The 24,653-nt window shown below is 38.7% G+C and overlaps 2 protein-coding genes across 3 annotated transcripts in view; one reads left to right on the forward strand and one right to left on the reverse strand.

Moving 5' to 3' along the window:
* nt5dc1 (5'-nucleotidase domain containing 1) overlaps nt 1–24,653 on the reverse strand; it is a 725,609-nt gene that overhangs the window by 498,532 nt on the left and 202,424 nt on the right. The gene's annotated exons all lie outside the window — the stretch shown is intronic.
* The window catches only part of LOC138736873 (collagen alpha-2(IV) chain-like), a 146,247-nt gene that overhangs the window by 95,693 nt on the left and 25,901 nt on the right, over nt 1–24,653 (forward strand). Inside the window, 3 exon segments of the mRNA XM_069886999.1 lie at nt 3,201–3,266; nt 3,442–5,279; nt 6,513–6,612. Coding sequence (XP_069743100.1) covers nt 3,201–3,266; nt 3,442–5,279; nt 6,513–6,612 — 2,004 coding nt within the window.

The raw sequence follows: 24,653 nt of genomic DNA on the forward strand, positions 1-24,653 counted from the left end.
ACATCGTGCTTCAATGCAAGATTGAGGACATGATGCAATTTTTAATTTACTTTTACATTTTCTTGGATCTGAGCATCCTGCTTTTATTATTCAATCTTAATTAGCCTTGAAAACAGGTGAGTAATGAAGATTTTTCGATAATGCCATTGGATACAGAGTTCCAGCTCATCACCAGAGATGACGAAAGACCAATGATATATTTCCAAAGTGCCAAAAGATGCTTGCTTTAATCAGGATATTTCATCCGAGAATGCACCCCCATCTCCCCGTCCCCGCACATGCCCAGAGATATTTCTGAACCCTTACTACCTGTGAGTAATTGTGCAGATCCAACATATCGCTGCAACCAACCTGTCAAGTGGAAATGTGCGTAACTATTAGGGCTCAGGCCACAGATCCTGAAGACCAGTGGCTGGACCACACTAATGGCTACTGACAGCCCACTATTTTCAAAGGATTTGTCTGTTTTGAAATATTCCTGATAAAAGAATATTTAAAATCAGTTGAAAAAAGATTTAAATAATAAGAAATTATTTTTAAAATATTTACCGAAATATTGGTTCAAGTGACATAAATTACATTTAAAAATTAAGACAAGATAGTAAAAGAAGAAATCAGCATTTACCTTTGATGACGCAGTTCACCATTCAACACATACCTGACTTCTTCAGTGAACGTGTGGATGTAGAATCCAAGAACTAGCTGCCCTGCAAGTCAGTCATTCTCTACAGATCTATTCATTATTGAGTCGTATCAATTGATGAATTAAAATGAGACCCTCTGTGTCTATTCTGAAAGATGCACTAAATCCCACTGAACTATGCAATGATAAGGTTTTTTAAATTTTTTTATTTTCTCACACTATGAACCATATTAATCAAAATACACACAAACATTTCTCTCTTGAATATACACAGTGTCATTTTCTCCCCTTTTTTCCCCCTCCCTTCCTCCCACCCCCCTCCATTAAAGTTTCAACATATACAATACAATAAATCCATTAAACAATGTCATCACACAATGAATTAAACAAGAAAATTGTGTCATCTACTTTTACATACTGGATCAGGTCATTTCATCTTCTTCTCATTCTATCATTTTAGGGGGTGTGGAGGCCGCGGTAAGTCCTCTCTGTTATGTTCCATGTACGGTTCCCAAATGTGTTCGAATACTGTGACTTTATTTTTTAAATTATATGTTATTTTTTCCAATGGAATACATTTATTCATTTCCATGTACCATTGCTGTACTCTCAGGCTCTCTTCTGATTTCCAAATTGACATTATACATTTTTTTGCTACAGCTAAGGCTATCATAATACATCTTTTTTGCACTTCATCCTATTTGAGGCCTAATTCTTTACTTCTTGTATTACTTAGAAAAAAGATCTCTGGATTTTTTAGTATGTTGCTTTTTGTGATTTTATTTAATATCTGATTTAGATCTTTCCAAAACTTTTTGCACTTTCTCACATGCCCAAATTGCATGTACTGTTGTTCCCGTTTCCTTCTTACAGCGAAAACATATATCTGATACTTTTGGATCCCATTTATTTAACTTTTAGGGCATGATATATTGCCTGTGTAACCAATTATATTGTATCATGCATAACCTCGTATTTATTATATTTCTCAGTTTGGAGCATAACTTTTCCCATATTTCATTTTTTATCTTTATGTTTAGATTTTTTTCCCACTTTTGTTTGGGTTTATAGTTTATTTCATCATTATCTTTCTCTTGCAGCTTGATGTACATGTTTGTTATAAATCTTTTAATTATCATTGTGTCTGTAATCACATATTCAAAGCTGCTTCCTTCTGGTAATCTCAGTCTGCTTCCCAATTTGTCCTTTAAGTAGGTTTTCAGTTGGTGGTATTCAAACATTATACCATGAATTAATCCATATTTGTACTTAATTTGTTCAAATGATAATAAATTACTTCCCAAAAAACAATTTTCTATTCTTTTAATTCCTTTTCTCTCCCATTCTCTAAAGGAAAGGTTATCTATTGTGAAAGGGATTAGTTGATTTTGTGTCAATAATAATTTTGGTAGTTGGTAATTTGTTTTTTTCCTTTCTACGTGAATCTTCTTCCAAATGTTGAGCAGATGGTGCAGTACTGGTGAACTTCCATATTGCACCAGTTTTTCATCCCACTTATAAAGTATATGTTCTGGTACTTTCAACCCTATTTTATCTAGCTCTATCTTGGTCCAATCTGATTTTTTAAATAATATTTGATAAAAATTTGATAGATATCTTAATTGTGCTGCTCTATAATAATTTTTAAAGTTTGGTAACTCCAAACCACCTTGTTTGTACCATTCAGTTCATTTATCTAGTGCTACTCTCAGTTTCCCCCCCTTTCCATAAGAATTTCCTTATGATTCTCTTTAGTTCATTGAAGAATTTCTCTGTTAATGGAATTGGTAATGATTGAAATAGGTATTGTATTCTTGGGAATATATTCATTTTAATTCAATTTACCCTTCCTATCAGTGTTAGTGGTAAATCTTTCCAATGTTCTAAGTCATCTTGTAATTTCTTCATTGGCTGATAATTTAATTTGTATAGATGGTCTAGATTATTATCTAATCGAATACCAATCTAGTATCGGATTGCTTGTGTTTGCCATTTAAATGGTGATTCTTTTCTAAACTCTGTGTAATCCGCATTATTCATTGGCATCGCTTCAATTTTATTTGCGTTGATCTTGTACCCCAATATTTCTCCATATTTCTTCAATTTCTTATGTAATTCTTTTATTGATATTTCTGGTTCTGTTAAGTATATTATGATGTCATTGCAAATAAAATGATTTTATATTCCTTGTCTTTTATTTTTATCCCTTTTATTTTATTTTCTGTTCTTATCAATTCTGCTAATGGTTCTATTACTAAGGCGAACAGTGAGGGATGAGAAGGTTTTCTTAATGACATGAACAACAGTTGTTTTCAAAAAACACCCACAAAGAATAAGTTAATCTTTCAATCAATAAATAAACTTGAAGATTTTGCTACCTGCAAATTGGCAACTTGATTTCTCTACAGCATACTGGAATTTAGCCTTTAAACACTGTCTGGTGCATGAAATATGCTATACAAATACAAATTCTTTCAATGCTTATAAAAATTATAACCTTCCAGACTTTTTTTTTCCCCAAATGGTACCAATTTTTTCATTCTCTTTTTCCAAACAGATTATCATGTAAATGGTTATGAATCTCAGAATTCCGAAGAAGAAGAAGAAAATGATGACAGCAGAGGTGAGTAACACAAATTATTTTTTAAATCATCCAGCCTTGAGAATCAACCCTTAAATTATTCCTAGTTAGCAGCTCTTTTCTGTATTGAACATTACCTTCACAAATATTAGATGAAAGTTTTATATTGCTATTAATGATACACACAACAAAATATCATCTATTTTTTAAATTTCAGAATATGGAGCTGAACAAGGACTACATGCGATACAAGGCCCACGAGGCCCACAAGGATCACCAGGCCCACGAGGATCACCAGGAGCTCCTGGAAAAAATGGCATTGGGGTACCAGGAGCCCCTGGCAAACCTGGAAGACCAGGGGCACCAGGATTATCAGCTGTGGGAAAACCAGGAGCCCCAGGAGCAACAGGAAGACCAGGTGCAACAGGAGTCCCAGGACAAAAAGGCGACAGAGGAGCCCAAGGCATACCAGGGCCCAGAGGCAAAGCAGGACCCATAGGATATCCTGGGCCAGCAGGATTACCTGCTGCTGGTAAACCAGGTCCTCCAGGGGCACCAGGATCTCCAGGACCATCGGGTGAACGAGGGGAAAGAGGATTGCCAGGGCCCATGGGTCTTCCAGGGGCAAAAGGAGAAAAGGGAGTAGGAATTCCTGGCTATCCTGGTCGCCGAGGGGAAACAGGCCCTCAGGGGCCAGCAGGCCAACCTGGACCAGCAGGATTAGGGAAAGCTGGAGCTCCTGGTCATCCAGGTCTACCAGGTGAGAAGGGGGCAATGGGTATTCCAGGTCAAACAGGATATACAGGTGCCCCAGGCCCAAAAGGACCAGCAGGAAGTCCTGGACGACCTGGATTTGGAAAGCCTGGAAAATCAGGTGCACCAGGAATGCCAGGAGCCCCTGGAAGTAAAGGATCTGCTGGCTCACGAGGTTTGCCCGGGGCACCTGGATTACCTGGTTATGGAAAACAAGGTTTACCTGGCATCAAAGGGGAGCCCGGTGTTACAGGTGCCTCCGGCTACCCTGGTGAGAAAGGAGAGAAAGGAGCAACTGGAGCACCTGGAGTTCCTGGGGCCAGAGGATTACCAGGCTCAACTGGTCCACAAGGCTCAAGGGGCTCGCCAGGTGCATCTGGTGCACCTGGAGAGAAAGGTCCAATGGGGCCTGTTGGAAGGCCTGGATATCCAGGACCCAAGGGTCAGGTAGGACCTGCTGGTGCCCCTGGAAAAACAGGAAGGTCAGGACTTCCAGGTCAACCAGGCCAAGAAGGTCAACAGGGACCAGCTGGCCCCAAAGGCAGCATGGGACCTGCTGGTGCACCTGGTAAATCAGGAAGCCCTGGTCTTCCAGGTACCCAGGGACCAATAGGCTATCCTGGAGATGCAGGCGCAAAAGGAAGTACAGGCTCACCTGGCCCAAGAGGTCCAGCTGGCTCTGCAGGAACTCCAGGTCTTCCAGGAGATAAAGGAGATCCAGGACGTCCTGGCCCACCTGGTCCTCCTGGAATGTTTTATGGGAAAATGAGAGGTGGCGCACCTGGACCGGAAGGACCACCAGGACCTCCAGGTCTTCCTGGACCACCAGGCCCACCAGCTCAAATGATTACTTCCTCAGGAAAGTATGATTATAATGGCTACATTAAGTCAGGAGAGCCCTCAGCTGCGCTGCTCAGTCCATACCCAGCCTTTACTGCTATCCTTTCCCACTCATACTACCGTACTGGGGAACCAATAGTGTTTGACAAATTAGTGACCAATTCAAACAGGAACTATGATCCAATAACTGGAATTTTCACCTGTGAAATACCTGGTATTTATCAATTTACCTATCAGGTGCAAGTCAAGGGAGCAAACGTCTGGGTTGGACTATACAAAAATGATGAGCCTGTGATGTACTCATATGATGACTATACAGAAGGTTACATTGATCAGGTCTCAGGAAGTGTAATATTACACCTTCATGAAAATGACCACGTCCACATCCAGTTACCTACAGAAGAATCAAATGGTCTATATTCTTCAGACCTCATGCATTCATCATTCTCAGGGTTTCTTATTGTTCATTCATGATGGGCTTCAGTTTGGAAATATTCAGGGGTGAGCTGATATTCTATTCTGAGTGAGGAACAACACAATTTAGTTTCCAGAACAAATTCATAAATGATCAAAGCACGATCATGGTTTATATTAGAGAAATATGCCGTTCTGACCAGTAAACTGGGTTGTTCTCGTCTATTAAACGTAACCTCTTTGAAACAAAACCTTCAGGTTCGGGATATGCACCTTGAAGATGGAAGCATATTATTCTTCTGATAAAATAAATTTCCAAGTATTCACAGAAAGTTAACTAGATTCTTTTACAATCTTGTTATCATGTAATCTTAAAAAAAATGTAATTGCCCTTTGAGAAAGCAACACTTCTATTGTCTGTTTCTGCAGAAAATGTTTGTCCAAAAATGATTGTTGATGCTTGACATTTATTGTTTCATTCTCAACAACTAAAAACCACCTCAATCTGATTCAACTAAACACAATCTGGAAATTCTGTTACTTTAATGGCATCATACACAATCATGTATTCCAGTGGTCACTTTGTGTCAAGATCTGTCTACCACCATTACTTTATGTATTTCGATAGTAAATTACTTATTATGCTATTCAAACTGTAAAAGACATATTATGAATTCTAGATAAATCTAATGACATTGATAATGTATTCAGTCTCCAAAAATATACATGCATCTAAAAATCCAAATGTGTAAATTATATTGTATCAAATCAAAATATTTCTATGTGTAATTGATCAGTTAAAAAAAGTGGATTCCTCAAATCTTGCAAACTTTGTGCATTCTTGCAGTTAAATAAATGGTGATTGTTACAAATTTCAATCCTTCACTGGGCATTCTCAAATTCATAAACCAGTCTCTGTTGAAGAAAATATCGAGCCGATATTTAGTTCAACAATAGTATAATCTGGATGAATAATACCATTATCCCTCTTCAGCATTGACCACGACCTTGCAGTACCATTGCAGATCCGTGAAACACAAATGGCATGAATAATGTTTCACAGTGAATATTAGCAATGGTCTTTCACCTAGAAAATCCAAAATAATAAATTAAACATCTATTCACTGGATAAAGCCCCATCTTATTTTGCACATTGATATTGCTGATAGGAAGGCACTAACTCAGGATGCAAGACTTCTCAGCCTTGGTCATTGTTCCAGGCCCCAACCCACCAAAATGTAAGGATAGGAATGTGAAGTTCAATTTCCACTCATCCTTCAGTACGTCTGTTATGACACAAGATTGCAATCAAAAGTTTTACCTACATTTACATCACGGCATTTGGATATAGTCATGGAAACTATCTCGCCTAATCCAACAGGTTGGTCAAATTGTGTTCATACAAGACAATAACCTGCATTCATTTAACACCTTTAACCAAATGAACAGGTGGCAATATATTTTACTAACTGCATAATCAATCACAATTTGCCAATGGGCCACATTGAGATGGTATCAGAGTAGAGGTGAAGGGAGATTGTCATTTTTAAAACTGAGATGATATCCAAATAGGAGTCAATGTGAATCAGTGAGCACAGAATGATGGCAGTGGAACTTGGTGCAGACAGAACCTGGATGAACTCAAATTTTCAGAGAACGAAGGATGGGATGCCAATTTAGAAAACACTGAGAGTTGATTCCCATGTTTAAAAACATTTGGAAAACTCCCCATGGCTGAGAGTTATCTAACTTAAAATCAATCTCAGATAATTTGATTTTTGATCTGGTACTTAAAAAATCATTTGTTAATATTTGTGTATTTCACTGATGAATTGGACACACATTTTAAGATGGAGAAGAGAACTGAAGAAGATCATATTGGGACCTGCTCATTTCCTTTTAATGATCGTCACTGCCAAATAAACAATAGATGAAGGACTCATGAGAGAATGTGGGATGAACCATTCCCAAAGTATCAGCCCCGACATTCCATTAAACATCAATGTTGCCGTAAGGGTACATAACTCTACCGATTAAGATTAGAAATGAGAGGGGAATACTGTTAAGTGTAAAAACAAAACACTGGACAAACTCTTAAAATTGCAAAGATACATTACCAATGTTACAGGCTTGAGCCCCTCATCAAGGTATGAGCAAAATTTAGGCCAAACAAATTTTTTTAAATATTTTTAATTTAAACATACAGCAAGGTAACAGGCCATTTGGCCCACGTCCATGCCATCCAATTTACACCCCATTAACTTACATCCCCGGTACATCTTGAACTGGTGGGGGTGGAGGGTAGGGCCAAAAAGGACGGTGCCAAGGGGGTAATTCATGGGAAGGGATGAGTGGAAGAGAACGTCCATAGAGGAAGTGGTCCCTATGGAAGACAGAGAGGGGAGGAGGGGAAGAACTGTCGTAGGGGATCATGTTGTAGATGACAGAAATTATGGAGGATAATGTGTTGGATGCAGAGGTTGGTGGGGTGGTAAGTGAGGTCAAGGGGAATCCTGTTTTTATTTCATCTAGGGGCAGAGGGGGCTAGGCAGATGAGTGGGAAATGGAGGAGATGCAGTTAAAGGCTTCTCCCTCCCCAACCATCAACATGATTTACCAGGATCGTTGTCTAAAGAGGCCATGCAAAACCATTGAACCCTGTAAACAGCATCTTTCAATTATTCCTGTTGGGATAACTGAAGAGATATAAGCGTATCAGAGCCAGCACCACCAGGCTGAGGACAGCTGCTTCCCATGACCAGTGGAATGCTGAACAACCAAAGCAACTGCTCACACTAACCATCTGAGACTCTCATATGCACAAAACAATATTTATTTGTATAGATGAAATACAGTATTTGCCCTGTACATGTATTGTTTGTCTGTATGTGTATTATGTCTGCTTGTGTGTCTGCATGTTTTGCATTGAGGACCAGAGAATGCTGTTTCCACAGGTTTTACTTGTACAATCAGATGACATTAAATTTGATTTGACTGCTTGCCTCACCTCTCCCACCTTCATTCTGCATAATCCTGTTGCCTTTTGATCCCTCTCTAACAGGGCACCCCCTTCTTTTCTTGCTTGCTATCTTTCCTTCCCACTTCAGTCTGAGAAAGGGGAGACAATCCAAATCACTGACAGTCTATATCTCTCCATGGATCTTGTCTGGCCCGACTCCCTCTAGTTTTGCTTTGTTTTTCAGAGACAGAGGGAAATTAGTTATCTTGGAGTTATACTTCAGTGGCCTCATGATGACCTTGGTGAGAATGATGAGAGCTTATTGCCATATGTACAAGTACAATGTACAGATGCATAGACAATTTTACTTGGTGCAGTATACAACTACATCAAAATATTCCCCCCCCCCCACAAAGAGTGAAATTTATTCATGAAGTGCAGTACAACTCCAATAATCTGAAATGGTCAGGACCAAGCTTATGTTGGATATATGTTTTTTTTTTCGGATAACTGGTATTTTTTTTAAAACAGTCTAGTAGCAACATCAAATCACTCATATCAATGTTTAAACAACAAACAGCAAGAGATGGCTTTTTAAGTATTAAAATAATGCTTAATTCTCACTAAAAAAAATGCTTGCTGCAATGCCGCCACTGATCACCAAGACCTCCCAACCGCCACCCCCGCCAATCCCTGACACGTCTCCACCACTGCCACTGATCCCTGAGGAGGCTTCCCAGGTCACTGTGAGTTGGTGGGCTCCTGTCTCCCTGGTCACTGGAGCTCCCGACGCCCAACATGGAGTCCATGTGGTAGTAGGCCGAGGGGATGGTTCGGAATCAGTGTCGGGAGCTCCGGTGTGCTGAGGAGGGAGGGAGGGAAGGGGAGGGGACGCCACTGAGCTGAGGACCTTTTCCTGCCTGGAAGGCCACTCTCCTTGATGATACATGGACAAGGGATTCTTTTGACCGCTTGCAGCTGGGAGACAGTGGAATGCAATTTGAGACGGAGAGTTGGAGAGAAAAGTACATAGGGGAAGGTAAAAAAGAAATGGAAAAAGAGAGGGGAGGGAGTTACCTGAAATGAAGACAATTGTCGTTCTAATTTCATGTTGAGTGAAATTTCTTTTCAACCTGTAAGGTCAGTTAGGCTCCGAAAATATTTCAGCAAAATTAGGATTTCTTATTTGTTTCAGATATCCTCATTTATCTGATTATTTTTTAAATTTAAAAATTATGGATAAATGAGGATTTTGGATAGTCAGAGTTGTTCTGTAAAAACATGGCAAGAAAATAGATTAATCCCAAGGACAGTATTGTCTAACTTGCTGCAGCTAAACAGTTATGCAAGATAAATCAACCCTCAAATAATATAAATTAAATTATCACAAATTAGAAAAAAAATATATAAAAGGAGAGATATTCATAGTTGCAGTTAGTGCAGGAAAAAAATGTGATGTTTTCAATAGTGCAAACAGAACTTTTGATGGTCACAGAGGTAAGAGAGTTCCAATGAGTCATTCAAAGAATGGTGTGAAAAATAACTTTCATTTTTGAGGACCTCGCCACGATTGACAAAAAGTTGGCAATATTCCATTTGGACATGTTTCACTTTAGTTGTAACAAGCATCCTGCCAAAATAAGCAACTGGACCTACAGATACTATTACGAGCTCCCGTTTCATTTAGTGTTAGTATCACTTTAAGGGCTAGTACTGGCTGCAACCATTCACAGCTGTGGAGAGATTTAGTGGCAACAACTAGTACAGACTGGACCCAACTTTGCTACTTTGGAGAGGAGAAGGAATATTTGTTGTTTTTTCCAGATGGCGAGAGAGTCATGTGGGTGAAACACTAAAGAAACAGGACATTATTGACCACCAGCCATCACATGGAACACTGAGGTGGAGAGGCTCAGTGTGAAATGGACAATTCAGTTGATTCTCCCTGTGAGGGGAATTATTGCTCCTCACCATGACCAAAGGAAAGGTCACTTTGATTGACCATTACGTGAGATTTGGACGCATCGTGGAAGTCACTCATTTTGTTTCCCCAATGCAAGGAAGAGGGGATTTGTGACAACTGTTTGCATGAAAGGATTTTTTCTCTGGAAGAAATTCGACAAGGATCTGTGAGTTTTTGGCAGTCCAGTTGCTCAGTCTCTCCCACATCCTTCGTAATTACTTCTACGCATCCGTTTAAAAGTCTGCGTTTCAACAAGGGATTTCTAAGACTGAACTTTGGAATAACTTTATGTTGAACCTATAATGGTTTGGGTATCACATATATACACACACACACAAACAAATAATTGGGGTTGATTTGACTAATGTGTTATATTATTAGTCTTTCTTTGGCTTGGCTTCGCGGACGAAGATTTATGGAGGGGGTAAAAAGTCCACGTCAGCTGCAGGCTCGTTTGTGGCTGACAAGTCCGATGCGGGACAGGCAGACACGATTGCAGCGGTTGCAAGGGAAAATTGGTTGGTTGGGGTTGGGTGTTGGGTTTTTCCTCCTTTGCCTTTTGTCAGTGAGGTGGGCTCTGCGGTCTTCTTCAAAGGAGGTTGCTGCCCGCCAAACTGTGAGGCGCCAAGATGCACGGTTTGAGGCGTTATCAGCCCACTGGCGGTGGTCAATGTGGCAGGCACCAAGAGATTTCTTTAGGCAGTCCTTGTACCTTTTCTTTGGTGCACCTCTGTCACGGTGGCCAGTGGAGAGCTCGCCATATAACACGATCTTGGGAAGGCGATGGTCCTCCATTCTGGAGACGTGACCCATCCAGCGCAGCTGGATCTTCAGCAGCGTGGACTCGATGCTATTAGTAGTTATTAGTAGTTACTAATTAAAATAGTGTTTTAAAAGGCAAATTTAACATTTTCTTGGTGTTGGCTCAATAATAGGATTATCAGAATTAAATGAAGTTCATTGGGTTTCTTTATTTGTTTTTTTTCTTAAACTGGTGATATAGGTGTAATTTTCATTTTGTCACTGCTTTTTGAATTTCATATCCTGAAAATAAGACAACTCAATGTGTTCTGATACAAAATGAAAATCATTTCGTAACCCCAACACACTATAGATGAATTGACGAGGAAGTAAAATGTTGTTAAACACAAAAGTCTGCACTGTGATTGCAGTAAAAACACAGAGATGCTGGAGGAACTCAGCCAGACTTGCAGGGGGTAAATATGAACAGCCAGACTTGCAGGGGTAAATATTACCAGCCAGACTTGCAGGGGGTAAATATTACCAGCCAGACTTGCAGGGGGTAAATATTATCAGCCAGACTCGCAGGGGGTAAATATGATGAACAGCCAGACTTGCAGGGGTAAATATTACCAGCCAGACTTGCAGGGGGTAAATATTACCAGCCAGACTTGCAGGGGGTAAATATTATCAGCCAGACTCGCAGGGGGTAAATATGATGAACAGCCAGACTTGCAGGGGTAAATATTACCAGCCAGACTTGCAGGGGGTAAATATTATCAGCCAGACTCGCAGGGGGTAAATATTATATTATTAACCTTTCAAGCATGAAAGGTCAATCATATATCTTTATCTTCTATGGATGCTGAGAGACTGGCTGAGTTCCTCCAGCATCTCTGTGCTTTTACTTAGTAAGAAAATGCTCTGCAGTGTATGCAAATAGAGGTAATAAATCAGAACTTCTATTGACTAAGAATTACAATTGGCTATTGGTGGCAGATCAGCATTGAAACTACAAATAAAAATGCATAATTTTAAAATGGTCTTTTTCCCAGAGTAGAGGAGTTTAAAACTAGAGGACATACATTTAAGGTGTGAAGGAAAGATTTAAAAGGGTCCTTAATGGGGGGGGGAGGGGGGGTGCAACTTCTTCCATACAAAAGATGGTAGGTTTGTGGGACAAGCTGCCAGAGGAAATAATGGAGACAGATACCATAACATACATAGATAGGCACATTGATAGGAAAGGTCAAACACAACTTAGACAGACAGTATTGTCATTATAAAAACACAGAAATGCTGAAGCCACTCCACATTCTTATTGCTCCCCATCTGCACTCCCTGCTGCACTCAAGCTCTAAGACCATGTACTAACCTAGGCTCACTTCCATAGTCATGTCTTTCCTGATTACTTGTCTTCGCCACCATCTGGTTCCACGTGGATTCCAGCTCCTGTTCCAGGCCTCCCAGTTTGGCCCTCACAAGGGTCTCAGTTACCTGTGCTGCATTTACTCCTGCTTTTTTTTTCCATTCATCTCACCATATACCTGCTGAGTTCCTCCAGCATTTTGGTTTTTACTACAATCATGGCACCTACAGTCTTTCATGTTTCAGACAATTTGTTCAGCTTTGACAGTGGCTCAAAGAGCCTCCTTCTGTGCTGTAGAATAATATGACTCTTAAATTGGGTATTAGTATCTACTTTACATGGGTCCTTTACCGGCATCACCTACGGCTCCTAGAACGCTTCCATCAGCGCTGTCTCCGCTCCATCCTCAACATTCATTGGATTGACTTCATCACCAACATCGAAGTACTCGAGCTGGCAGAGTCCGCAAGCATCAAATCCATGCTGCTGAAGACCCAACTGCGCTGGGTGGGTCACGTCTCCAGAATGGAGGACCATCGCCTTCCCAAGATCGTGTTCTATGGCGAGCTCTCCACTGGCCACCGAGACAGAGGTGCCCCAAAGAAGAGGTACAAGGACTGTTTAAAGAAATCTCTTGGTGCCTGCCACATTGACCACCGCCAGTGGGCTGATCTCGCCTCCAACTGTGCATCTTGGCGCCTCACAGTTTGGCGGGCAGCAACCTCCTTTGAAGAAGACCGCAGAGCCCACCTCACTGACAAAAGACAAAGGAGGAAAAACCCAACACCCAACCCCAACCAACCAATTTTCCCTTGCAACCGCTGCAACGGTGCCTGCCTGTCCCGCATCGGACTTGTCAGTCACCAACGAGCCTGCAGTAGACGTGGACGTACCCCTCCATAAATCTTCGTCCATGAAGTCAAGCCAAAGAAGAAATATTGAAGAAGTTCAAATTAAGAAAATTAATGGAAGAAAGTACAAGCATGATGTCCATGATATTATAAATGGAGAGTTAGAAAAATATAAGGATGCATTTTTCTTGGTTGCAATGGCGCTTCAACAATTCTTATGACAAAAACACAGAAATGCTAGAGGAACTCAGGAGGTCTCATAGCGTCCATAGGAGGCAAAGATATATAACCAACATTTCAGGCCTGAGCTATGAGTAAAATGCAGGGAGGCATCTGAATTCAAATGCAGAGCAGGAGGAGTACAGACCAACAGACAAAAGATGTTATAGTGGATATGTAGAGGAGGCCAGGAGACAGGAAAGTTGATTGTGGAAAAGGAGGGCATTTGGCTCTAGAAAGCAGAGCTGGGGTACAAGACAGAGGGTAAAGAGAAGAGAGAGAACTGGAACAAATGAGACATAGGGAAAGATGGAGGGATGGGCTAATGGAAACCAGGGAAGTCTATATTAATGTCATCCAGTTGGAGGATGCCAGAAGGAATATAAGGCGTGGTTCCTCCAATTTGTGGATGGTCTCAGTCTGGCAATGCATAAGACCACGAACAGACATGTTGGCAAGGGAATGGGGTGATGTGATGATGTAATGGGGGGACATATTAATACTGACTACTTGCTATTGGCTATGGCTATAGAGCACCTCCACCCTACTGGTATAACAGATGGAGATGCTTTCCCATTGGCCAATTTAGTGGTTGTTATAGTCTTTTAATAAAAGCCTAGTATTAGTATAACACTTATCTGATCTATGTCTATGGCACATCAGGCAAGTAATTGAAATATGTGCCAATGGGAGATCCCTGGTGTTGTAGTGGACAGAGAAAAGTTGCTCAAGGAAGTAACCTCCCAGTCAGTCTGATGTCGAGACCACAAATAGGAGTTCTGGGTGCTCAGCATTTTTTGCTTAGTGTGCAATAATATTTTGGGACTTCCACAGAGATAAAATTACTTCCCATTCGGATTGCTGTGCCCTGGTGCTTGATTCAACAAAGTGGCAACAGCTTGCTGAGATAGTCCAGCATTTTCCTAGCAGATTTTTTTCTAATATTCTACGTCAAGGTAAACCCATATAATGTTCTGATTCCAATCATTTTAGAAAAAAAACAACATTACTTATAATAAAAACAATTGCAACTTTTTTTCTCAACAGATGCATCTTTTTAGCTCTAACCTAATTTTTAATTTATTTCAGAATTTTAATTTGGGACAAGAAAATAATTTAAATGGTAATTATGGCACAGATTTTTGAGAGCTAAATTAAACTGGATTTGCTTTTGCATTAATTTGCAGCTGAAGATCACAAACCAGAACATGAGACTTTAGAAATTAAGTTCTAAATAGGACATAGTATCATCTTTAGAAAGGCTGTATTTTGTGCATAATTAGTTACCAGTCCATCTGTCATTTGGTTTTAAACATTTTTATAAACTTGTCTTTAATTTGTTCAGGTGGTTAAAACAAGCTGCAATCTATTGCATTTAGTAACTCATACCAACATAGAATTTAACTTGATGCTCACCAATGGGATGTTTTTGTTTTATAATGTAGCATGTGAGACAAATAATTTTTTTTAAACTTTGGAAATGGAGCAATTATATAAATTTATGCACATCTCCATGCACCAGAAGGGGTTCTCAGTGCATCCCAGAAAAACCTCCAGATCGATTTTAGAAATATTCAAGAACATTGTCCCAAAAGATATTCAGCATATGCTGCAAGAATATGACCTTCTGTTTTCTTAACTAAAGGAAATGCCTTGCATCAGAAGTTTTGGATTTTTTTTCTATTTCAATTTTTCAGAATTTCTAAATATTAATTAATTACAGTCAACAAAATTTTGGTCATTTTCAAAGTGAATCAATTTCTGTAACCAAGACTATGCAAACAATCACAATTTAGATTCAACTTTTAACTGTGACTGAAAATGAAATATCTATGTTAATTACTTTATTTAAGGATGATTTCAGGATTCTCTATGCTCAAATATGACGAGTGAAGTTGCTTCTCCAGACATGCAGAATTAATCATCAACTTTCAACTCTAGAACTACATTCTGACACCCTTAAGCAAGATCTGTAGATATGAGGTCCTAACATTCTCAATCTGCCATGTAAACATTCTAGAGTAAATGTCCTATAATCAGGTCTGCTTGGGGATTGGATCAGTCCGGATTTTCCAGATTCTCTGGAAGTCCTTTTAAGTTTCAAAGAGGAACAGGTAAATTTTGATAGTTTTTTCATTGAGAGGGATTATGTTGTATTTTTATATTGTACATAGATATGTTTTATAGAAGATAAATTGTGGCAATTCTTTTTAGTGTAGGTCACATACAAACATTTCAAAACTGATCTTATTAAAATGCCAGAGCTCTGCTCAAGCCAGTCCAGGCTCCTTTGCAAAAACTTTGAAGGATGCCTATAAGGACTTCACAAGTAGATGTTAATTGGACATGCTGTGGAGTAATGGGTTATTGTTTTGGAAAGCAACAGACAAACTGAACTCAGAAGATTAAGTCCGGAACCGCAGTCTGAGTGCAGTTGGCTGCTCTGAGAGGGTCGTGTGGTTTTCTTTAGTTGGTGGAGGGAGGGGGGGTGGGAGAGGGAGAGAGACAGAGAGAGAATTCAGCAGCAGCAGCTGGGACTGGAACAGGACAAGCTGGCAAGCTTGTGGAAAAACCCCATTTTAAAGATGGGTTGTGAGTTCTTAGTTCAGCCTGGTTAAAGCCTTTGTGGTCTATACAAGAGGAGAGGATTGGCTGCAAAATGTTTCCCTCGAAAAAAGGGAAACAAAAAGGAACTCTGTGGTGACCTGAAAGAAAGAGGTTATCATCTGGAATACATTGATGGGGCAAGTTTCTTCGGCAAGACACTGAAGTGGCTAGTTACAAGGAATCGGTTGTGGGTGTCCAACGAGCAAGGCATCAGTTGTGGGTGTCCATTGAGCAACAAATCTCTCTAAAAACCAACAAAAACCTTCCTGAGCGGTAACCATTTACTTTTCAAGCACCAAAGCCTGGTTAAATTCATAAATGTTAAATTCTGTGCACAGTATAAGAATTGCCTGCAACCAGTGAACTTGAGGGAGTCAAAGAACTTTCCTGAACACACACACACACTACATACACGTGCATTTAGAATTAGAAGGGGGTTAAGTAATGTTAATAGTGATAAGATTAAGTTTGATCCTGTTTTTATGTTTAAAGATAATTAAAAGCAACTTTTGTTTAAGTAACCACGTGTCTTGGTGAAGATCTATCGCTGCTGGGTTTTGGGGCCCTCTGGGCCCGTAACATCATAAGCAAATACAGCTTCATTTATCAAAACGAGTAGTTTTAAAGAAAAATAAAGTCCATTGCTTGACTTGGGTAAACATTTTTTTCACTACAAAATGGTTGAAATTATGTTTAAAAATGAACACTGTAAAATAAAAATACAGCATACAAATTAATTTATTTGTTTTTCTCGTGAATGATTGGAATTTCATTTGGACTTTTATTGTAACATGAAGCAGAATGTTACTTTCTCTGACTGAAATTCAGTTGAACTAAATTCAATACAGGTTGTCCAAAATATTGGAAGTGGAGAGGAAACAACTGCTGCTATCATATAATGCATGCATGTGCAATCAGCCATGCAAGAATTACGATGTATGAATGCGTTCATATCATTTCCAGTTGTCTCTGATAAATGAGCTAAAGGGTGGAAGTGGGGACGAGATGCCACTGCTACACAAATGCTCTTTATGGCATGTGTCTCAAACAACCTCTGACAACCAAGTCCAACTCCTGGCCTTCATGTGTGGCCTAGTTCTTATGCCCAGCGGAGCTGTACTCACTGAAGGGACAAAGGCAGGCCACTGGCCCCTTGAAACCAGTTGCTCCCTCATCTAGGAGAGGGAAAACATCAATTTGAAACTTTTGCTGCCTTGTGGCCATACCTGCTCACGGGAAAGGCTTTGGGAGTAAACCCAGAGGAAAAATCCAGAGTTGGAGTCCCGAAGGCAACTCCTGCTATGCGGCTGGCATCAAAATGTCGACTTTTGTTGTTCCTTTGGACCTAACATTAGCATGGTGGTGGGGGGGGGGGTCCCACTGCATGGGCAACAGACAGCTTTCTGTATCAACTCTGCCCTGGCCTTTGCCCTGGAGAGGCCACTCCATGACCAGTGACTATCAAAGGCCCTGTCCCCATGGTCGATCATGACTGACAGAGGCCACACAATGTCAAGGTTATTGAAAGATCAGGAGTAAATACATTTCTACATTAAACTATTTGCAGTTGCCAAATACCACACCCAAAGGATGAAAGGCAACTCCCGAAATTCATGCATTTTGATATTTTAAAAGTATAGACTGCATAATTAATACTTCCATTTTAAAAGGAGGAGCTCTGGAATTATCTGTGGTACCATTTCTGTATAAATACAACAGGAATTACCACTTTATAGTATACCAAAGTAAATCTTCATCTCGATCAATCCATTGGAAAACTTTTACAGAAGCGAGGTCAAGAAGACGACAAACACTGGTATGTTTTGTTCAGTTTTGTTAACATAATGAAAATAAGGAAATCATGGATTCTATTCACTGACTTCATGAGCATTACAATGTGTTTCCTTTAAACTCTTACAGAATGATCATGTGTCAGAATCTTGGTGCCAAACTATTAACTTTTATTTGTTTAGCAAGAAATGTACTGGGAAACTGTTGGGTTTCTTTTAAAATCAAGCCTGGCATATAACACATTTCAGATCTGATCACAAATACAATATTATTTTAAAAGCCACCATTAACCTGGCTCAAACTATTTAGAGCAATCCGATTGGAATATTTTTTCCTTCTCCGAATGATGCAAGTGAAAAGTAGCAAAACTTTAAAAATTATAACTATTTTGGAAAAGTTAGTTATGCTTGTGTAAAAACTGGATGGAATTGTATTCTATTACTGCAACTAACTTTATCAAACAATTTTCTTCCATTCAGTGCACTTGAATCCTTATGATTCTCAATATTGCTATTTATTTTTAACCTTGCAGATGCAATATGGTTTCAAAAGAAATAAACACACTTCTACTATTGCTGCCACTGAACCTGGTTTATGGAACCGATCTCATCAGATATGTCTATCCAGCCTATAATATGAAAAGCTATGGGAGTAAGTTTAAATTTTATCTTTAACTGTTTATTTGGAACAACAAGCTTCTATAATGCCATTGACAATAAAGATGGCAGAATGAGCTTCAACTTTAATTAAAACTGACCACTGTTTCTTAATTTTAACTGAAATTTGATTTTAATCTTTATACTTAATTTCATGCTCCACAAATAGATTTGCACTTGGGGAAAAGAGAGAAAACTAACCAAAAATGGCATTTTAAACTGATCAATAGGAAAAGCAAAAGTGCACTTTTTTTTTAAAGATTTGCCACATGGATCCCCTCAGGTCAATTAATTTACAAGATCTCTGCAATAAGTTCAATTGAAACTAAATAATTGGTTTCAAATCCAAGTTGAAAGAGCCTTCAAAGTTCACAAACAGTTCAAAGTCCAGATTTATTGCCAGAGTATAAACATGACATCACATACAACCCTGAGATTCTATTTCTTGCTGGGCTGGAAAAATTCCTATTTATCAGTAGTGGGGAAAAAAAACTATACTCAAAAAGAAATACATATACAAAAGAGAGTAATGTAAACAAAGGAAAATGTAAACAAACTAACTTTACAATATAGAAAAAAATTCAGTAATAAATACATGCAAAGTAAGAATCCTGAAATCGTCTCTGAATCAGTTTAGGAGTTTGATAGTTCAGAGGGGTAGCAACTGTTCCTGAACTCGTGGCACCTAAACCTCTTTCCTGATGGTGGCAGGCAGCAACAACAGAGCATGTCCCAGGTGGTGTGGATCCTTGCTGATTGCTGCTACTCCAATGGGAGAGTTCCAAACAGGTTTTTTTTAATGGTGGGGAGAGTTTTGCCTGTGATGTACATGGCTGTGTCCACTACCTTTTGCGTTCAGAGGTATTGCTTCCCCCATACTAGGCCATGATGCATATGATCAGCACAATTTCCACTACACATCTGTCAAAAGTTTGCAAGGGTTTCCAATGTTACACAAAACCTCCGTCAACTCCTGAGGAAGTAGAGGTGCTGACATGTTTTCTTCACGATGGGGTTTGTGTGTTGGGCCCAGGAAATGTACTCTGAAAGAGTGTCCCCCAGAAATTAAAATTTGTTCACTCACATCCACCTCTAATCCCCCAATAATCACTGGATTGTACACCTTTGGTTTTCAATTCCTAAAGTCCACATTCAGCTCCTTGGTGTTGGTGACATTGAATGCCAGTTATTGTTGGTGCACCATTCAGCCAGGTTTCAAGTCTCCCTCCTGTATGCTGAGCCATTGCCCCTTTTTATGCAACCCACTGCTATGGTATTGTCAGTAATTTCTAGATGCTGTTGTTGTCGTACCAAGTGACACAGGTAGTCTCCAAAAATGCTACATTTATACCGTACATTTATTTAACCTTCCAGTTTCAAAGATGAGTGTGTTATAGTGTGCATTTTGTTCATTGATGAAATTTACCTCTTGGTCCGAAGATTGTGGGTTCTATTTCCATTTGACACTTCAAATGTTATAAATGTTGTTGTTAGGTCCTGTCTGACTCATTCAGGAATCCAAATGCTTTTACAGGTGACTATTCAAAAAGTGTAAAAGATGGCCATTTTTCTAATGTTATGGACAACTATTTTTCCCCACAATCAATTCCACCAAAATAGATTTATTAGACATTCATTCCATTGCTGAGTAAAGGTTAGCTGATACTGTCTGGCATAAGTACTGTAATTATATTCCAAAAAGATTACTAATTGGCTGTGAAGTGCTTCGGGGAACTTGAAGATGAGCATGACATGATCTTCATTTAGTTCTTCCTTCTTTAGTATAGCTTCCAATAAGCGAACACTTGGCGTTAATAGCTACTGTTGCTGCTTTCAGTTATTTTGATTAGAATCTGTGCCTTTACATACCTATTTGCAAGCATAAATCATCTACGACATAAATGCTTGTGCAGGTTATGAAATTTACACCTATTTCCTGATGAACCCCACCCCAGCTATTGGGAAGTTGACCCAGCCCTAATTAACCCTGGTATTCCCCCACTTTCACATGATCATTCGATCACATGCACGTCTTTTCCAACAGAAAAAGAGTGAAGAGGTTCTAAAGCACAATCTTTATTTTCCACACACAAAAACAAAGAGAAACTTGCGCAATAATTTAGGGACCATACATGCACGAAAGGATCCCTGCAACAACACTGTTTTATGTAAGCACTGTTTCCATTTGCTATTATCTACTGATCTTTAACAAAAGTGCAGCAGCTGGACACTGCACCTCCGTGAAGAACCAGCCTCCCCATTCCCTCTCTTTTTCCTCATTACCGCAGCAACCTGTGGTTGCCATGGAGAATGCACTTGAAAGTTGAACAACCCAGCAAATTGCACACAAATGATGTAATAGCTACATGCTCTGCAAGCAACTGTTTTCTACAACTGAACAGATTGTTTTATCACTCCTAAGTGATCCTAATTTGTAAATAACACCACATACAATATGCAGAGTAAATGCGAACTATAATTTCTGAGCACTTCTGTGAGAACTATGGAATAAAAATGCAGAATTTCTAATTTGCTAGGGTGATTTGAATATCAAAAAGTACTAATAAAAGATATCATACAAATTTGCAAGTTAGGCCTACATTAAATCTAATCACAGTTAAATTACATCAGTTCAATTGACAATTAATATGAAACAAACTTTTATTAAAATAGTACCTTATTCACATTCTATCTCAAAAGATTGCTATTTGCAATGAAAACAGATATTAGCATATCTTAGAACATAGAATATTAGACCACAGAACAAGCATTTCAGCACGGAATATTGTGCCCATCTATGTAAACCAGCCTCATGACCATCTATTTTTCCCCACCTCAACCCCATAATCTATTTTTCTTTTGTGCCTATTTAAAAGTATTTGAATGTCCCAGTTAAACCTCCACCAAAACCCAGCAATTTGTTCCAGCCACTTACCATTTTCAGTGGAAAAAAATGTACCCCTGACATCTCTTCTAAACTTTTCTCCACTCTTTAAGCAGATGTCCTCTGGTATTTGTTATAGTTGCCCTGGAAAAAGGTGCTGCTGGCTGTCCACCCCATCTTAGCCTCTCATAATCTTATACATATTTCTTCAGTAACTTCTCATCCTTCGACATTCCAAAGAGTAAAGCCTCAGCTCTTCAATCAGTATAAATACCCAGAAATACAGACAGAATAAAGATAAATAGGTTAATCAGTGACCTAAAATTCACAAGATGTTAATTCTTTATCTCAGGGAGTAAAATCAGAACTTTCACATTTATCAAATGGCGGTGGCAATTCCTTCCCCAAAGAAAGCTAGTTTAAATATATATTCTAATTGTTATGTGAACTGTAGAATGGTGTCCCCTGCATCTAAATTAATTCAGAAAATTGCAAATTGATTAAGTAAAAGGACTGTTCAAATATAAAAGTTCAATCACAAAGAACTTTAAAACACTTAAATAAAAACATTAACGCAAACTAAATCAGTCTGAAAAGATCTGAATATATGGCGAATCATTTATCTATACCCTGAAGTATCAATTAACCACAATTCAGGATCCATTCCATTGCTCAAATGCATCCATTCCTTAGTTGATTGCCATGCTATATTAAAGTTGTTATTTCAATTTGATGGGTGAACCATCTCATTTTTTGTTGATTTAGTGTCTCCCAATTTTCACAAACTTTGAAACCCAGCTTCAGTGGTCCAATGTTCATCTATGAACATAACATTCTTGCAGAAAAAGGTGGCTAGAAGCAAAATAGATCACAGATGTTTTTCACCAACAACAAGATCTCCTCAGATCTATACCACCGTCTCTAAGAAAATGTTAAATGATACACTTTCTTGCATAAGGTGGTTGAGAATGTAATACCATGCCAAAATTATTACCTTGTCAATTCTATAAAACTACTTATACAAGTCCAAATTGTCTCTTTAAATATTTCAAAAGTCATTATATGCAAGATTTGTTTTTCAAATAAATGTTTTTTTACTTCAGGAAAGTGCACTTTTTAATTTTTGACTGCTCAGGATATTTGATAACATCACAGATATTGTCCCCTCCAAATGATGCCCAACAACAAACAACTTCAGAAAGTGGAAATGCATCACACAGGAATCATTTTATCTCTGTGGTTTCTTCCTTCATGATCTGTAGTAGGTGCAACCAATTCATCACTGGCCATATAATTTGAGGCCAAAACATCTTGTGTGATCTCCTTGGTGATCTGACTCAGAAACTGGAAATGGAATTTTGGAATATTCTCACCAAGATCAAAATATCTTTGCCTGATGTTGACTTTTGCTTAGCAAGTATATGCAAGTTGTAGATGAAGATAGACTTTGGTATATACGTGGTTCTCAAGTTCAAATCAATACAAGCATACAAATCCATCTATCTTATTCAAGTCTGAGAACATCCAACATGTTTGCAATTTGGGTGAGATTAGTTTTGGAAAAAACAATGCTTCTCTGGATCATGTTGGGCCAGCACAATTTATAAATGAACATCTTTGAAAATAAAATAAAACTGTAAATACAGGACATCTGAAATAAAAGCAGAAAATACAGACCCTGCAAGTCAGACAGCATCTAGAAAAACAAAGTTAATACTTCAGGTTCATTGTTTTCAAGCATGTATAAATGCATCTCATTTTATACATGTCTCTGTCTAATGCTGTCTGAGCAAGTGGGGGGGGTAGTGGGGGGGGGGTACTCAGCCACCACACAGGAAGCACACAAGGCATTGTCTATCCAGGTTTTAGGAGAGGGTGATGCTAAGTGACAGAAGATGCAACTTGAATTCAGGAAGTCTCCAGATTGAAGAGTTTGATTGGAAGAAGAGATGGAAAAGAAGGAAACATATCTGGACTTAAGAATTTTGCATAGAAGCCAAGTTGCAAAAATTGACATTGGTGCAAAATTATTAACTTCACCCATTCTACAAACTATAGCCCATATGCCAGGAAAATATTCTGGGCAATGATCAGATCAGGTTTTACTTTTATACCTGAGTTGTCTTCTACTGGCTAGACAGATAATTATAGGAGTATGCTGCCCAGAATTCCAACTTTACCTCAAAGTATTAATTGTGCTCTGGAAATCTGATATCGTTTTGTTAGAAATGATACTACCCTTACACTACTGAATATTTCCTAATGTAGTTTAATATTAAATCACAACAAATATTTGAATGAAAGAACTTGGTTGCCCTTACGCCAACAGAATAAGTTTAATAATTAAGAATAGATGGATAACTCTACAGTCACAAATTTTAACCTGAAAGAAACTGTTGCTCATGAGGATTGTTAAAAATCCTTTGAATTTTTCAAAACAAACTTATATATTCCAACAAAAGTAACAAATTTAAACGGTGACATTTCTTGGTCTATTTTCTCAAAAATAGGCAATGAAATATATTTGCATCATTCAGCAAGCAAAGAAGACAGTGGGCCTATCAGCAATTCAAAATCTTGAAGTAAGCCAAATTCAGTATTTGTAAGTACAATTTATGTTTGAAAATTGTGCCTCTCTACTCTGAGGTAAGATCTCCAATTTAGACAGGGAAGAGGTTTTGAAAAGTGGTATTAATATGCATTACTTTTGCATTTTGAATACATACAACAGAAAATGGAAAAGTGGAGTGTGATTGCATCAAAAGATCTATCGATGCCTATTGAGAGTAAAACAAAAACAACGTCCAAGCCCATCCTGGCTCAGGATAATATTCTTTGATATACAAGGTAAATCTGATAAATACTTTAGAGAGAAAAATATAAAGAACTACAGATAAAACACAGAACCTTGAAACTGATAATAGACTGCAACCTCATGCAGCTGGTCTCCTTGCATCCTGTGTAATTTTAAAGTTCAAATTTATTGTCAGAATACATACATGATATCACATACAACCCTAAGATATTATTTTTCCCTGCAGGCCAGACAGAATGTCTAATAATCAGTAATGAAAGAGATATGCATACAAAAGAGAGAAATGTAAACAAATAAAGAAATTTCTTGAATTATAGGGAGAAGCCGGGTCTTTGTTCCCCAGAGCACAAGAGGCTGAGGGGTGAATTTACAGAGGTAATAAAGTAAATTCTACCAGTCTTTTCCCCAGAATAGGTGATTCCAGAACTAGAGGCATTGTTTGAAGTTAGAAGATAAAGATTTAAGGCAGATCCAAGGTGCACCTTTTTCCTCTCAGAGGGCAGTCCCTATCTGGAATGAGTTACCAAAGGAAATTTTAGAAGTGGATACAATTATGACATACAAAAG

Source organism: Narcine bancroftii, chromosome 6 (genome assembly GCF_036971445.1).
Source record: "Narcine bancroftii isolate sNarBan1 chromosome 6, sNarBan1.hap1, whole genome shotgun sequence".
NCBI classification, from domain to species: Eukaryota; Metazoa; Chordata; class Chondrichthyes; order Torpediniformes; family Narcinidae; genus Narcine; species Narcine bancroftii.